Consider the following 12,765-nt stretch of genomic DNA (forward strand, 5'->3'; position numbering starts at 1 on the left):
TCGGTGATGCCATCCAACCTTCTCATTCTCTGTTGTCCCCTTCTCTCCTCTTGCCCTCAGTCTTTCCCAGCATCAGGATCCTTTCCAAAAATGTGTATTTCTTTTATGATAGGAAATATAATGACAAAAGTTCTTTCATAAGTGAAGGGACACTTTCAGGTATTTAGGTCTTTAATGCTGAAGATTAATTTTGCAGGGTATATTTTGAGTTTGGGGCACCCTAACTCATCTCAGTGGAAGGACTCTTTGGTGGGGGTGGAGTCACAGGTAGGGATCAGGCTGGAAGCAGTGACAGGAGGAAGAGGCGACATGGGCATCTCTTTTGCCAACACAGAGCAGAGTGAGGCAGCCCCCAGCCTGGCTTACCTTCAGGGAGGGGCTGCGGCTTCTGCAGCATCTTAAAGGGCAGTGTGTTTCCTTTCAGGACAAGGAGATGGCACTTTGTTGTCATCGTTACAGGTGCTGTATTACATGGGAACCAATCCTCAGTGTGCCTAGCCCCAAGCGAGCTTTGAGGAGATAAATCACAGCAGGAATCAAGCCACCCTCACATTTCTAACGAAAGTTGGAAGTTCAACAGTGCTGCAGTCCATGGGGTTGTAAAGAGTCACCGTACAAAAAGAGAAAAAGAAAACCCCCTTTTACGTCTTAACAAAAAGCAACAGGAAAACATTCACATACGAACATGCCCAATCACCTTCCACCAGGATTGAGCACCGCTGTGCCCACTTTTGACCACACCAGGGATTTCCTGATGTTTAAAAAAAGTTTAAGGATTTCACGCGTCTGTCTTTTCTGGGACTTTCTGTTCCCATTTTTTTATTCTTCTGAATTCTTAATTTTGTGTAAGTGTTAGCAGAGTGATTGTAAAAGCTAGTATCTCATGCACATGGAGATGGGAATGAGGCCAGCACAGGATTCTCCCTCCGCTGTCTTCTTGATGCCAGGACTTGGAGAAGGACTGGGGGCCCACGACAAGGGCCCCTCAGCCCAGTGCCGGGGGTGTTGGGAGAGTTGGGCTGGCTCTGGTGGGAAGTGCAGGTGGCCCTGGGCCGGAAGCCCTGTCTGCATTCCTTGTCCAGAAGATGAGGTCTTGGCTGCCCCTCACTCCCAAAGTGGACGGAAGTGGTTCCAGGCTGTGGTTAGAGATAAGACATACCAGGCTGACCCAGGACTGAAGGCACAATCTGCGGGCCTGTAGCCTACCAGCCTCAGAGCCTTTGGAGGAAAGGAGATGGGGAAGGGGAGCATGGGAGTGAAGCCCACACTTCTTCTCAGTGTGGGCAGGGCAGGGAGCCAGAGGTGGGGCCTTGTCAGATGGAGAGTCCTGAAGACCACCTCACCCAGCTCCACCTTTGTCACTGAGGAGAGTGAGGGCCAGAGGAGGGTGGTGTGTCTTGGCTGGGGACCCATGGCCAGGGGCTGGCAGAGTTCAGACCAGAGCCCAGGCCTTCTGTGCTAACCACACCTCTTCCTGTTTCAATAGAGCTGGAAGGCCCAGCTCTTTCTGGCAGCCCCCTGACCCCCACCCCTGACCCCCGGCCCCAGCAGCTGGCATCAATGGGGATGACATTAAACTTGTCCCTGCAGGGAGAGTCTGAATTGTCACAGACACTTCCTCCCCACCACCTCCCCCAGGGGCTCGTGATTCTCAAGGGTCTCTGGAGCAGGCTGGACTCCCCTCCACCCGCAGATGGGCCCTGGGGCGTGAGCTCCAGGAGGGTTGGAGGGGGCTCACTGTTTTATTCACACCTCTAGCCCTTGATCCCAGAATGTGGCCTGGTCACAGGTACTCATTGCATTGTAAAAAAACGAGTGAGAAGAGATGAATACGTGACCTTCATGTTGGGGGTCTTGCCCTGGGCAGAACTGTGAAGTTGCCAGGTCTGTTCTCAGGGGCGCTTCCCTCTCCCAAGGCACCTGGCATGGAGGCTGCCTCTGCCCCGCCCCTCTGTCCTAAGGGGTCACCTCTGACCCAGTGACATTGAGGGAGAGAGGGCGGAGTCTCAGGTAGGAGGAGTCAGGCGATGGAGGAGTTCCTGGCGTCTTTGGGGAGCAATGTCTGGTGTCTGAGTTTCAGGAAAGGCAGGCCTTGGTGTAAGCACATTTGGCACTGAGGATCAGTGAGTGCAGAGGGTGATCTGTGAGGGGAAAGCCATGCTCAGCCGTGGAAGTTCCCCTCTGGGCTGTGGGAGGGCCAGCAAGCTGGGAGCCGAGCCTGGCACTGGCCACGCCATGGGGATTCTGGGCAGGGGGGTGAGCGGGTTTGAGAGAGGACAGTCGGGAGATGGCACTGCCAGGGCCCTCAGGAGCCTTGAGTTCAGCCTGTGAGGAGGAGGATGGAAGATTGGAGGCTGCCTCCTCCTGCTTGGGGACAGAAGAGGCCCCCCTCCCAATGGGGGCAGGACTGACGCCCCTCCCATCAATGGGAGCCTGGACTCACCTGCCATAGCTGTGCGTTGTCATCAGAAGTGGGGGCTATGGACACACTGGAGAGGACTGAGCGGAGGCGCACATGTCCCTAGGGCCTGCCATGGGACAGTATTAGGGCCCTGAGGCCTTGCACCCCTGATTCCCAGCTCTGAGAGGTTGGGGAGGCTCCCCCCACCCAGTAGGGGCAGCTCTCACTCCACCTGCCACCTGGCAAGAGCTCTTGGTGTGACCTCGTGGATCCCTCAGGCCACCCTCCAAGCCACAGGCCTTCAGGGTTTGGAGCCAGAGGAGGGGCATACTTGCCCCAGGACACACAATTTGTACCCGCCCCCACCCCCACTAAGCACACACTGCTCAGTGAACAACCCCCATCCCAGAAAACACATCAAACCACACTCGTTAAAGCTGCCCCTCCCTTCCCAGGTGCTCAGTCCCTTCAGTCCTGTTTGACTCTTTGCAACCCTCTGGACTGTAGCCCGCCAGGCTCCTCTGTTCGTGGTATTCTCTAGGCAAGAATACTGGAATGGGTTGTCATTTCCTTCTCCAGGTGATCTTCCCGACCCAGGGATTGAACCCAGATCTCCTGCATTGGCAGGCGGGTTCTTTACCACTAGCGCCACCTGGGAAGCCCCTTCCTGCCCATACCTCCTCCCTTTTCATTCTTTTGTGGCTTTTTCTTGACTTCTCTGAGACTGCCTTGTCTATAGTAAAACATAGGAGGGCGCCTCCCAGTCATGGGCTGGCACTCCTGGGGCTGCCCTGCACTGAGAACTATGGACTAGGGGGTGGGGGGACGACTCTGGGAGCTGAGGCAAGTCCTGGAACCAGCTGGCAGGGGTGAGCATACCTGGCAGGCCATGTGGGCATCCCAGCCGCTGGACACCAGAGTCTGCAGCCGGGGTGCGTGCTCCTCCACAAACCGCTCACACTGAGAGAGGAGACAGACACAGGGCTGGGTGGACCCAGGCCCGGGGCAGGGCCCTCCTGCCTTACCGTCTGGCCTCCCCGCTTATCGGGATCACCTCAGAGCTCCCTGGGACTGGTGTAAGTCCAGCCCTCAGCCCCCAGTGAGCAGCTCTGGCTGTAAGATGGAACAAGCAGCTGGGTGGAAATGGGGGTTTCTGTCAGGAAAACCAGGGACCTCAGAGATGGAGACTGAAGGGCAGGATCTTGGCCCCATCCTTCCCTCCCTTCTCCATTTCAGCTCTGGAAGCCACCCTGAAGTTCATCTGGTCCTAGAGACCTGATGAGGGGAGCACTGTGCGGAAAGCGGCCTTCTCCAGGAGTCAGCAGGCCTGTCACCCACTCTCAGAGAACATCAGGGCTCCGGGACCCCAGGCCTAGGCCTCTCCTGCCGGTGGCTTTGTCCCCACTGAGTCACACCAGGAGGAGCCCTGGGGCAGGGACAGGACTGGGACCTGGAGAGGAGCCCAGGCCTTCTCTTGCTTAGCTGGCCCTGGTATTACTCATCTCCTGGCAGATGACTGGGCCTCTCTCCTGGTCTGTGAGGGAGGCCTGCTTGTCCTCCTGAGCCCATGCTCCTGGTCCAGAGATGTCTCCCGACCTTTTGCCCTAAGTTACAATGATGTCATTGTTTGGGCTGTGTCCTGTCTGCGTCTGAGCACCTTAAGGGCAGAGGTTCGGCCCACTCTGTGTGTCTCTGTCTGGGAAACCTGTCTTGGACCCAACCCTCCACCTCGGGCAGCCCCTGGGTCCCGAGCCCCCCAACACGCCTACCCCTCACCTTTTGCCTGTCCAGCCAGGTGCCCAGGCAGGCCTGGCGCATTGCCTGTGGCATGGCCTGCTCACTGCTGTTCCCTGCTTGGGTGGTCACAAACACACAGAGCTGGCACTCAGAGTCTTGTGGTAGCTGTTCTCTAGTCAGGGACCCCAGGGCAGGGAGGGCTAGAGAGAAAAAACAGCCGTGTTCCTGTCCTCACTGGCGCAGTGCAGGTGGACCCGAGAAGGGGAGGGTCGTGCAGGGCTGTGGTTGGCAGGGGAGGGGATGGGAGCAGGTGATGGGCAGGGGCTAGGGCAGCAGGCTCACCTGGGCCAGTGCTGTCCTCGCTGGAGCACCGGAGGACGAGACCACAGACCAGCTGGGGCAGCGTGTGGCCTAGCAGTGTGTCCAGGAGGATAGCAGCATAGCGCTCAACCAGGCACTGGCAGATGCCACCCACCAGCAGGGGTACCACGTGGCACACCTGGGCCACAGTCATGGCCAGTACACCCTGGGGTGGGGGCCGAGAAAGGACAGGGTGGCACCTTCCCCCGAAAGACCTGCTCGGGGTGCTTTGTAGACCTTCCCTGGAGGCCTTGGAGAATTGTTACACTGTTTGCAGACAGATGCTGAACATCAGGGAGTCCAGGGGACTTGTCCAGAGTCACTGAGCTGGTGCAAGAACCAGGCCACAGACCCCCACTCTGACTTCAAAGAGTTTCCCAGAGAGGTGGACATTGCTCAGGCCACATGGCAGCCTGGGGCAGAGGCAGAACCAACCCGAGTCTTCTCCCTCCTGACCAGGTGGTGCCATGCTTCCTCCACAGGTGGACAAGCTCCTGTCTGTGGCTCCCAGAGTCAAGAAGTCCCTGGTTTCAGGAGCCCCATGGGGAAGTAAGGAGTTCCCTCACCCCACCCCACCCTTGATTCCAAACACAACCTCCCTGCTGAAGAGCAAGGAGAGAAGATGCAGGCACACTTATTCCTCCGCTCCTTTATTCATTCAGCCGATTCATATAAAGAACTTTCATACGTGAAATAAGCTACAAGGATCTACTGCACACCTCAGGGAATATAGCCAATATTTTTTAATAACTATAAATGGACTATAACCTTTGAAAGTTGTGAATCACTGTACTGTACACTTGAGAGTTATATAATATTGTACATCAACTATGTTTGTGTGTGTGTCCCCAGTTGCTTCAGTCGTGTTTGTCTCTTTGCGACCCTATGGGCTGTAGCCTGCCAGGCTCCTCTATTCATGGGATTTCCCAGGCAAGAATGCTGGAGTGGGTTGTCATTTCCTCCTCTAGGGGATCTTCTCGATCCAGGGATCGCACCTGCATCTCCTGCCTCTCTTGCATTGCAGGCAGAGTTTTACCTGCTAAGCCATCAGGAAGCCTATACATCAACTATACTTCAATTTTAAAAAAAGGACCGATATGTGGCAGGCTGGCCTGGGCCCTGTTCCTGCCTGAAGCTCCCGCTGTCCCTCAGCATCAGGACGGCCAAGGAAGGAGTGGAACAGGGGGACATGTATATTTTTGGGATGTGACACCTTCCAAATGACTCGTCTCACCACAAGGACCCATTTTGCTTGCATCAGATCCCACACTCGTCCTCTCCTCCCTCTATGATGAGGGACCCCAGCTCTGTCAAAGGCTGGCCATCTCCTTGTACATAGGGTCCACCCTGCATCCCCCTCTGTCCTGCTTCATTGCTTCTCCCTCTTGCCCATCCCTTTCATCAGCATGTGAACATGCTAAAATAGCTTCTGTCATTAAAAACCCTCACCCATCTTGGCGCTGCCCTGGGGGTCCTCTGGCTAAGACTCTGTGCTTCCACTGTAGGGGCTGCAGGCTCAATCCCTGGTCAGGGGAACTAAGATCCCACAGGCCAAAAAGTTAAAAAAAAACCAAAAAAAACCGCAAAAGTCTGAGTGACTGAGAACACACGCATAGTGCCTGGCACACAGTGAGGGCTTCACAATTGTTGAAGAAGCTCTAGTCCTGGCACTTAGAGGTCCAGCCCGAGGGGAGGGTGCCTTGGGTGGGAACAATGCACAAATGGCTCCCCTCCTGACTTCTGAGGAGGGATGGGGGAAGTGGAGCAGTGGGGAGCCCTGTGGCCTGGATGCCTCACCTTGGGAATCACAACCTGGATCCGTTGGATCAGAGTCCGGCAGAGCCAGCAGTAGGGGAGGGGAATGGGGAACTGCTGCTCGGAGAGGTCCTGGCGGAAGAATCACGCTGGAGGCAGGCTGGACAGCAGGCTCGCCCGGGCTCTGCTCACCAGCCTCACCTCCATCTCCTCTTCTCCTGCTCCCGCCTTAGGCCCTGTGTGTAGTGCTGGTGCCCTTCCCGGCTCTGCCCCTCCCAGGTCAAGTGCTCCCGGCCTCCAGGGCCTCGGCTGTGGCCCTGGCGCTCTGGATCCCCACCTCACCTGTGTCTGAGGCCCAAGCTTGGCCTGTGGGGCCCCTGGCAGCAGGGGGAGGACCAGCTTGTCCAGCAGAGGGCCCCGTGGCTCTGGCCCCTGCCCCGGCTCTGGGTGCCTGGGCTTGCACAGGCCCACGTGTTGACAGATGAACTTCGGGTTCTAGGGCACAACACAGGGTGAGGGGGTGGTTAGGGTGGGGGAGGGAGCCCCACTCTTGCTCAGTCTGGCTCAAGGATTCAGATACCAGGCCACTGTCTGTGGCCTGGAATGAGGGGAGCAGGCTGGTTTGGGGTTGTGGTTTAAGATTCTATGGAGGGGATCGGGGAGACCAAAGGCAGAGAGGGAGGTCATGTGGGGGCTTTGGGGCACTTGTCTGGGGATGTGTGTAAATGAGTGTGAGCATGGATGTTTGTGAGAATGAATGGGCATAAGTACATGAGACTGTGTCTTTTGTGTGAGTGTGTAGATGATGTGGGGTTTTTTTTGTTTTTTTTTTTCTGGAGGAGAAACTCAAATTGTATTAGGCAAATTGTTATTCCTTTTGCATTTTCTTTAATAAGCCTTTAGACCCACATATTAAACCACATGGGAGCTGCCTTTCCTTAATCAAGAATGTGAATTGTGGATTCAAAGGACAGAGGTCAAAATCAAAGCTTGACCAATTATTATCTGTGTATCTTTGGGTATTTATGTGTTCAGTCGTATCCCTCCAGGTTCCTCTGTCCATGGAATTTTCCAGGCAAGAAAACTGGAGTTGGTTGCCATTAACTACTCCAGGGGATCTTCCTGACCCAGGGATCAAACCTGTGTCTCTTACATCTCCCGCGTTGGCAGGAAGATTCTTTACCACTGGAGCCACCAAGGCTTCCCTGGTGGCTCAGTGGTAAAGAATTCGCCAGCAATGCAGGAGACTGGGGTTTGATCCCTGGGTCAAGAAGTTCCCCTAGAGAAGGGAATGGTAACTCACTCTAGTATTCTTGCCTGGAAAATTCCGTGGACAGAGGAGCCTGGTGAGCTACAGCCCACGGGGTCACAGAGTTGGACACACTGGGTGACTAAGGACACACATTCTTGGGGGTTAACTTCTCTGAAGCAGTGGTTGGAAGATTCCTTTAATTACAGTATTTTAAGGACTTAAAGCTTAGAGCCTACTCAGAGTTAGCACAAAGTAAAATTATTTGTTATTCTTGTGGGATGGTATGAGTTTTGCTTGAGACTGTGTCTGTAGTATGGATTTGTGACCCAGTGTGTGTTTGTATGAAGAGCGTGAGGGTGTGTGTAGGAGTTTGTAAGTGTGCAGGCCCACTGTGTATAGCTTAGTGGATGGGGCTGTGATCTGGGCACCAGCTGAGGGGCACTGAGTTTCCTGGACTGGGTGTGGGTAGGATGCTTGTGTGTATGTGTGTGTGTGTGTGTGTCTGTGTGTGTGTTTATGTGTGTGCTGGGGTACCACATGTTGGGGTAACTCTGGGAAAGGGCAGGCATGAAGGCTGTGAGGGAGGCAGCTTGGAGGCAAGGTGGGCGGGCCTCACCATCTGGCTCTGGATGTGGTCAATGATCAGAGGGAAGTAGGTGTCCAGCAGGTGGCGACACTGGGGCACGAGGAGTTTCAGCGGAAGGACATCGCACTCCTGCTCCAGGAATTTGCGCACTGTACCCTGCGAGGCAGGCCAGAGAAAGGACCATTAGCCTGGCCTCTCAGGTCTGCCCCATCTGAGCCCCTGGACATGGGGCCACTGCCCAGCTGACTGGTTGCCTTGGCCCAGGGCCCTGGAGTTGGGAGGGTGCTAAAGGAGCTATGTGGTTGGGCACAGGCAGGGTAGCTCCCCTTAGGAAAGACTGTGATGCTGAGATCACTCCCAGAGCCCTCTCCCGACCAGGAGACCCCTGGTAAACCCAGGCATCATCCCCAGCTTGGAGATGCTCCTGTAAGAGGCTCACCTCTTCTTCCATCGCTTAACCTCCAAGCTTCAATTCAGGGTCTGGGCCTCATTACCTGGAAAATGGCCTCCTTGGCCATCTTGGTGAGGATGCGGGAGATGTTCTCACATTCCTGGCACAGGTCATCCTGAGGAGAGGGCCCCAAGGTGGGGCACATGATGGGGGACATGCTCCCAGCTCAGGTGGCTAAGGCCAACAGGGCACTCCAAGACACAGGCAAGTGTCCATGGTCCCACCCCATCCCATTCATCCCATCCCATCACATCCCATTCATTCCATCCCACTCATCCTACCCCATCCATCCCATTCCATCCCATCTCACCCCATCCCATCCAATCTCATTTATCCCATCCATCCCATCCCATTCATCCCACACCACCCTATCCATCATATTCTATCCTATTCCACTCCATCCCATCCTATCCCCTATGGAGGCTCCAATCCATCAGGCACATCCAGAGTCTACCCAGGACCCTTTACCCTGAGCCCTTTTGTCTCCCTACATCCTTGAGTAGTACTCACGGCTTCCACATGTCCCCAGACTTCCTGCAGGCAGTGCCCTAGGGCTCTGCACTGCAACGCTTGCTCCAGACTTTGGCACCAGAACTCGGGGCCCTGGGCACAGGCCAGGGAGTAGGTGGTCCCATCAGCTGCTATTTGAAGCCAGAGCAACCTTGGGATCCATGCCACACCTGGTGCACTGGCCTCCCCCAAATTCCACACCTAATTTTCCTGGGATGCATGGCTCTTAAACCTGCTAGAGTCAGACAGCTCTGGCTTCTACTTGCTCTGTGTGTGTATGCTAAGTTGCTTCAGTCATGTCCAACTCTTTGAGACCCTTTGAACTGTAACCCCCCAGGCTTCTCTGTCCCTGGGATTATCCAGGCATGAATACTGGAGTGGGTTGCCATGACCTTCCTCACGGGATCTTCCTGACCCAGGGATCGAACCCACGTCTCTTGCATCTCCTACATTGGCAAGCGGGTTCTTTACTACAATATCGCCTGGGAAACCCTCTACCTGCACTAGTGCCCACCAGTTGTGTGACCTTGGATGAGCCCTGGAGTCTCTGAGTCAAGGCTCTCTCATCTTTAAAATGAGGATAATGTCCAGACTAAGGATAATGCTTAGGACAGAGTCAGGGCTCAGTGAATGGTGGAGAAGTTTGCAATGCCCCCTCCACACCTAGCTCCTGGGGGTGGGGAGGCAAGGGGAGGCTGGGGGTACTCACCAGTGCCTGGACCACAGAGTGTGGGCAGCAGCAGCAGCCATGACAGCAGGTGTGACTTGGCCATGACACCTCCACAGCCTGGACACCCTGCTTGGGGCGGGGGCCCTTATAGCTGGGGGCTGGGGTGTGGGGGCAAGGCTCTGTGGGAGCAGTGGTGACCTCAGTGTTTGCCTTTGCCCTAGAGAGCCCTCCAGATGCTTTGATCCCCACCTCTTCCCAGCAGTAACACTCCTGCCTGCCCCCTGTTCGCCCCCACCCTGCCATATCCTGCCCGATGACCTTCCCTGCTCCCTTTGCCGCCCTCCCACCCCCAACACACACATTCTTCCTCTCAGGGGCCTGGACTCCCTCCAACCTGGGGGCTCTTGATCCTTCACGTCCAATCCCATCTCCCTGGGTTATGGAAGGGAAACTGAGACAGGACCAGAGTAGCCAGGGTGACTCCCCTCCCTTCTCTACCCAGGGCCTCTCTGGCCTCCTCTACTCTTGAGCAATGACTCTTAAGAGCTTCCTGCCTGGCTCTTGACCAGGGGCAAGCCGTGGAGGGGCAAGCCTGGAGATGGTCACCTACCCCCACCCTCTCCTTATTCTTTCCTCCAGAAACCTCCTCTGCTTCTCTGAGAACATGGCCAGCGTCGGTCAGAAGAGGTTTACATGAAGCAAAGAAAAAAAAGAAAAAAACCAAAGTGTCCCAAGTATCTGAGACAAGGGGCACAGCTTGGCAGTTCAGGGGGAAAAAACTGTTCTTTGCAGTTGCCTGGTCAGGCCCCCGTGGGCAGCGCACATCCAGGAATAAGCTGACCACCCATGAGGGGCAGACATAAGGGGTGAGAGCAGGGAGTCAGGCGCTGGCTCGTGGCCACCACTGTGGCTGAGTCCTGGGGTACCCTCTCCAGTAGAAGATCACGGGTGCCGCTTCTGGCTCGCGCAGGTGGGAATCAGTACCGCTGGACTCAGGATAGCCGAATGACTCTCAAGGTCACACAGGGGTTCGGGCAGTTTCTGTTGGCCTCAAGCCCTCATCGGTAGGAGAAACGGTTGCTATCACAGGAGTCGACCAAGAGTGTGTGTAAACCTGTGACAAAGATGGGTCCCCGTGATTTGCATTCCTCCCAAGAAGGTGGGACTGGTGAGTGTTTAACAGAGGAGTTGCCCTGGGCACACTCAGGACTGCCTAGCCGCAGAGGGTGGGGGGCTGCCTCTGGGGTGTTGGTCAGGGTGTCTAACTGCCTTCTTGCTCACGGCATACCGCAGGGCAGGCTGATTCAGCAGGGAGGCTCAGGTTCATGCCGTCGCTCTGGGGCCCAGGCCCATCCTTCCGCTTGTTCTGCTGTTCCCCAGGGCTTGGGGTCCTCCCCTGGTTCCTCTGTATCTGGATGGCAGAAAGAGGGGGGAAGGAGTTGAGGATCAGGCCCGAGAGTAGCCTTCATTTCTGCTCCCACTTCATGGGCCAGGACTCCATCACACCGTCCCACTTAATGACGAGAAGGCTGGGAGACCCCAGGCTCCCGGGCGCCCAGGGGAATGGGACCTGGGTTTGGACACATGACATTGTCTCAAATCCTTCATGCTGAACACAACACTGTGTTCTGGGGTTGGGGGGTTTTTGGATAGTGTGTCCATGGCTCCCATCATATCCTCAAAGAGCCTCTCTCACCTTCTGAGATAGCCCATGCTCTATCTGTGGAGTATGTTTCTCTCTAAATAAATCCACTTCTTACCTTTCACTTTGTCTCTCAGTGAATTCCGTCTGCAATGAGACATCAAGAATCTGAGCTTCATTGAGTCCTGAAACCAGGCACTGTGGATGCTTGCTGCTCTGGACTCACATCCTCTTGACATGGTAACTCCAGATGAAGGGGAGTCTCTTCCAGGGTTCATGAATTAATCTCAGGGAAGCCTACATTTGACTCTAATTAGGTCACACGTTTCCAAACCAATTGCTATGGCAGGAGGATAAAGATGGCCTAGGCAGCTTCTGGGGGTGGAGTGGGGGTGGGGGTAGGGAGAATTTCCATTTTACAAGGTGACCAAATGTCTCAGATAACCACCTTGAAGTAAAGATAAAGAAACCCCTTCAAGTGGGAGAAGTTAACTCGTATGCTGCCCCTAAGCACATAGACCCCAGATAAGTTGGACCTGAAGATTAATGATGCTGACTCCCAATTGCTTCACCACAAACTCATCAGAAGAATGTCTATGAGCTGATCACGCCCTTTACTATAAACCATTGTATGAATTGTATGTATAGTATGAACCATTACTATAAAACTTCTCACCATCTTTTCCAAGTTAGGACACATAGTTTTTGAGGCTGGAGGCTTTTTCCCCCTTTGCCTGGCAAAGTAATAAAGCTATTCTCTTCTACTTCAGCCCCCCTTCACCCCCAAATCCTCAAAGAGGGGTCCGGGTCACTACGCTCTTTAGAGCTGCGATCCAAGAGGATAAAATAAACACACAAAACCAATCATTGGCTGAGCTGCCCTGGCCCAGGGCAGGGGTGAGATTGTTGGCCTCGTGGTCCCTGGGTGGGTCTCTGGTTTTTCTTGCTTTGATGTTATCTGCATCTCAATCTCTGATTAAAATTTTACTTCTCAGGGGTGGGAGGAGGGAGGAGTGGGTGAGCAGGTTGGGCTTAGTAGATGCAAGCTATTATATATAGAATGGATAAAAAAACAAAATTCTCCTGTACAGAACAGGGAACTATCTTCAACATCCTGTGATAAACCATAATGGAAAACAATATAAAAAAGAATGTACACACGTATATAACTGAGTCACTTTATTGTACAGCAGAAATTAACACAACATTGTAAATCAACTCTCCTTCAATGAAAAATAAATTTAAAAAAAGAAACAAAAAAAATAAAAGGAAAAGAAAGAAAATAATATTGGGCTTGTCACAGGGTATGGCTACAGACAGAGCCCACACAGATGTGCTGTACAGCTAGTTGTCCTCCTGACCCACCTATTTTTTTTAACTATTTATTTTGTATTGGAGTAT

The 12,765-nt window shown here is 54.2% G+C and overlaps 1 protein-coding gene across 3 annotated transcripts; it reads right to left on the reverse strand.

Moving 5' to 3' along the window:
• Positions 1-787: 787 nt before the first annotated feature.
• Positions 788-10,436, reverse strand: SFTPB (surfactant protein B). Of its 3 annotated transcripts, none has more exons than XM_081596962.1 (11): positions 9,762-10,436; positions 9,053-9,183; positions 8,586-8,657; positions 8,122-8,247; positions 6,596-6,748; positions 6,296-6,385; positions 4,481-4,664; positions 4,178-4,338; positions 3,281-3,361; positions 2,444-2,528; positions 788-2,325 (listed from the first exon to the last, which is right to left on the reverse strand). In XM_081596962.1, exons 1-10 carry the CDS (start codon positions 9,823-9,825, stop codon positions 2,466-2,468), a joined length of 1,125 nt encoding a protein of 374 aa, XP_081453088.1. In that variant the 5' UTR covers positions 9,826-10,436; the 3' UTR covers positions 788-2,325; positions 2,444-2,465. The 3 variants fall into 3 exon arrangements, with proteins under 3 accessions (XP_081453088.1, XP_081453090.1, XP_081453089.1); XM_081596964.1 differs by having other exon boundaries at positions 1,729-2,325; positions 4,481-4,595; XM_081596963.1 differs by lacking the exon at positions 788-2,325 and having other exon boundaries at positions 2,466-2,528; positions 9,053-9,180.
• Between the last annotated feature and the right edge of the window lie 2,329 nt (positions 10,437-12,765).

Source organism: Giraffa tippelskirchi, chromosome 4, assembly GCF_054371585.1.
Source record: "Giraffa tippelskirchi isolate mGirTip1 chromosome 4, T2T-mGirTip1v1.2.pri, whole genome shotgun sequence".
Taxonomy (NCBI): Eukaryota; Metazoa; Chordata; class Mammalia; order Artiodactyla; family Giraffidae; genus Giraffa; species Giraffa tippelskirchi.

Bases quoted from the DNA above. Each gene is read 5' to 3' on its own strand.
- SFTPB (XM_081596962.1), bottom strand. From the start codon at position 9,825: ATGGCCAAGTCACACCTGCTGTCATGGCTGCTGCTGCTGCCCACACTC. The intron at 9,184-9,761 runs GTGAGTACCCCC...GGCTTCAAATAG, and splicing joins ACTCTGTGGTCCAGGCACTG to CAGCTGATGGGACCACCTAC. The intron at 4,339-4,480 runs GTGAGCCTGCTG...TTTTCTCTCTAG, and splicing joins CGAGGACAGCACTGGCCCAG to CCCTCCCTGCCCTGGGGTCC.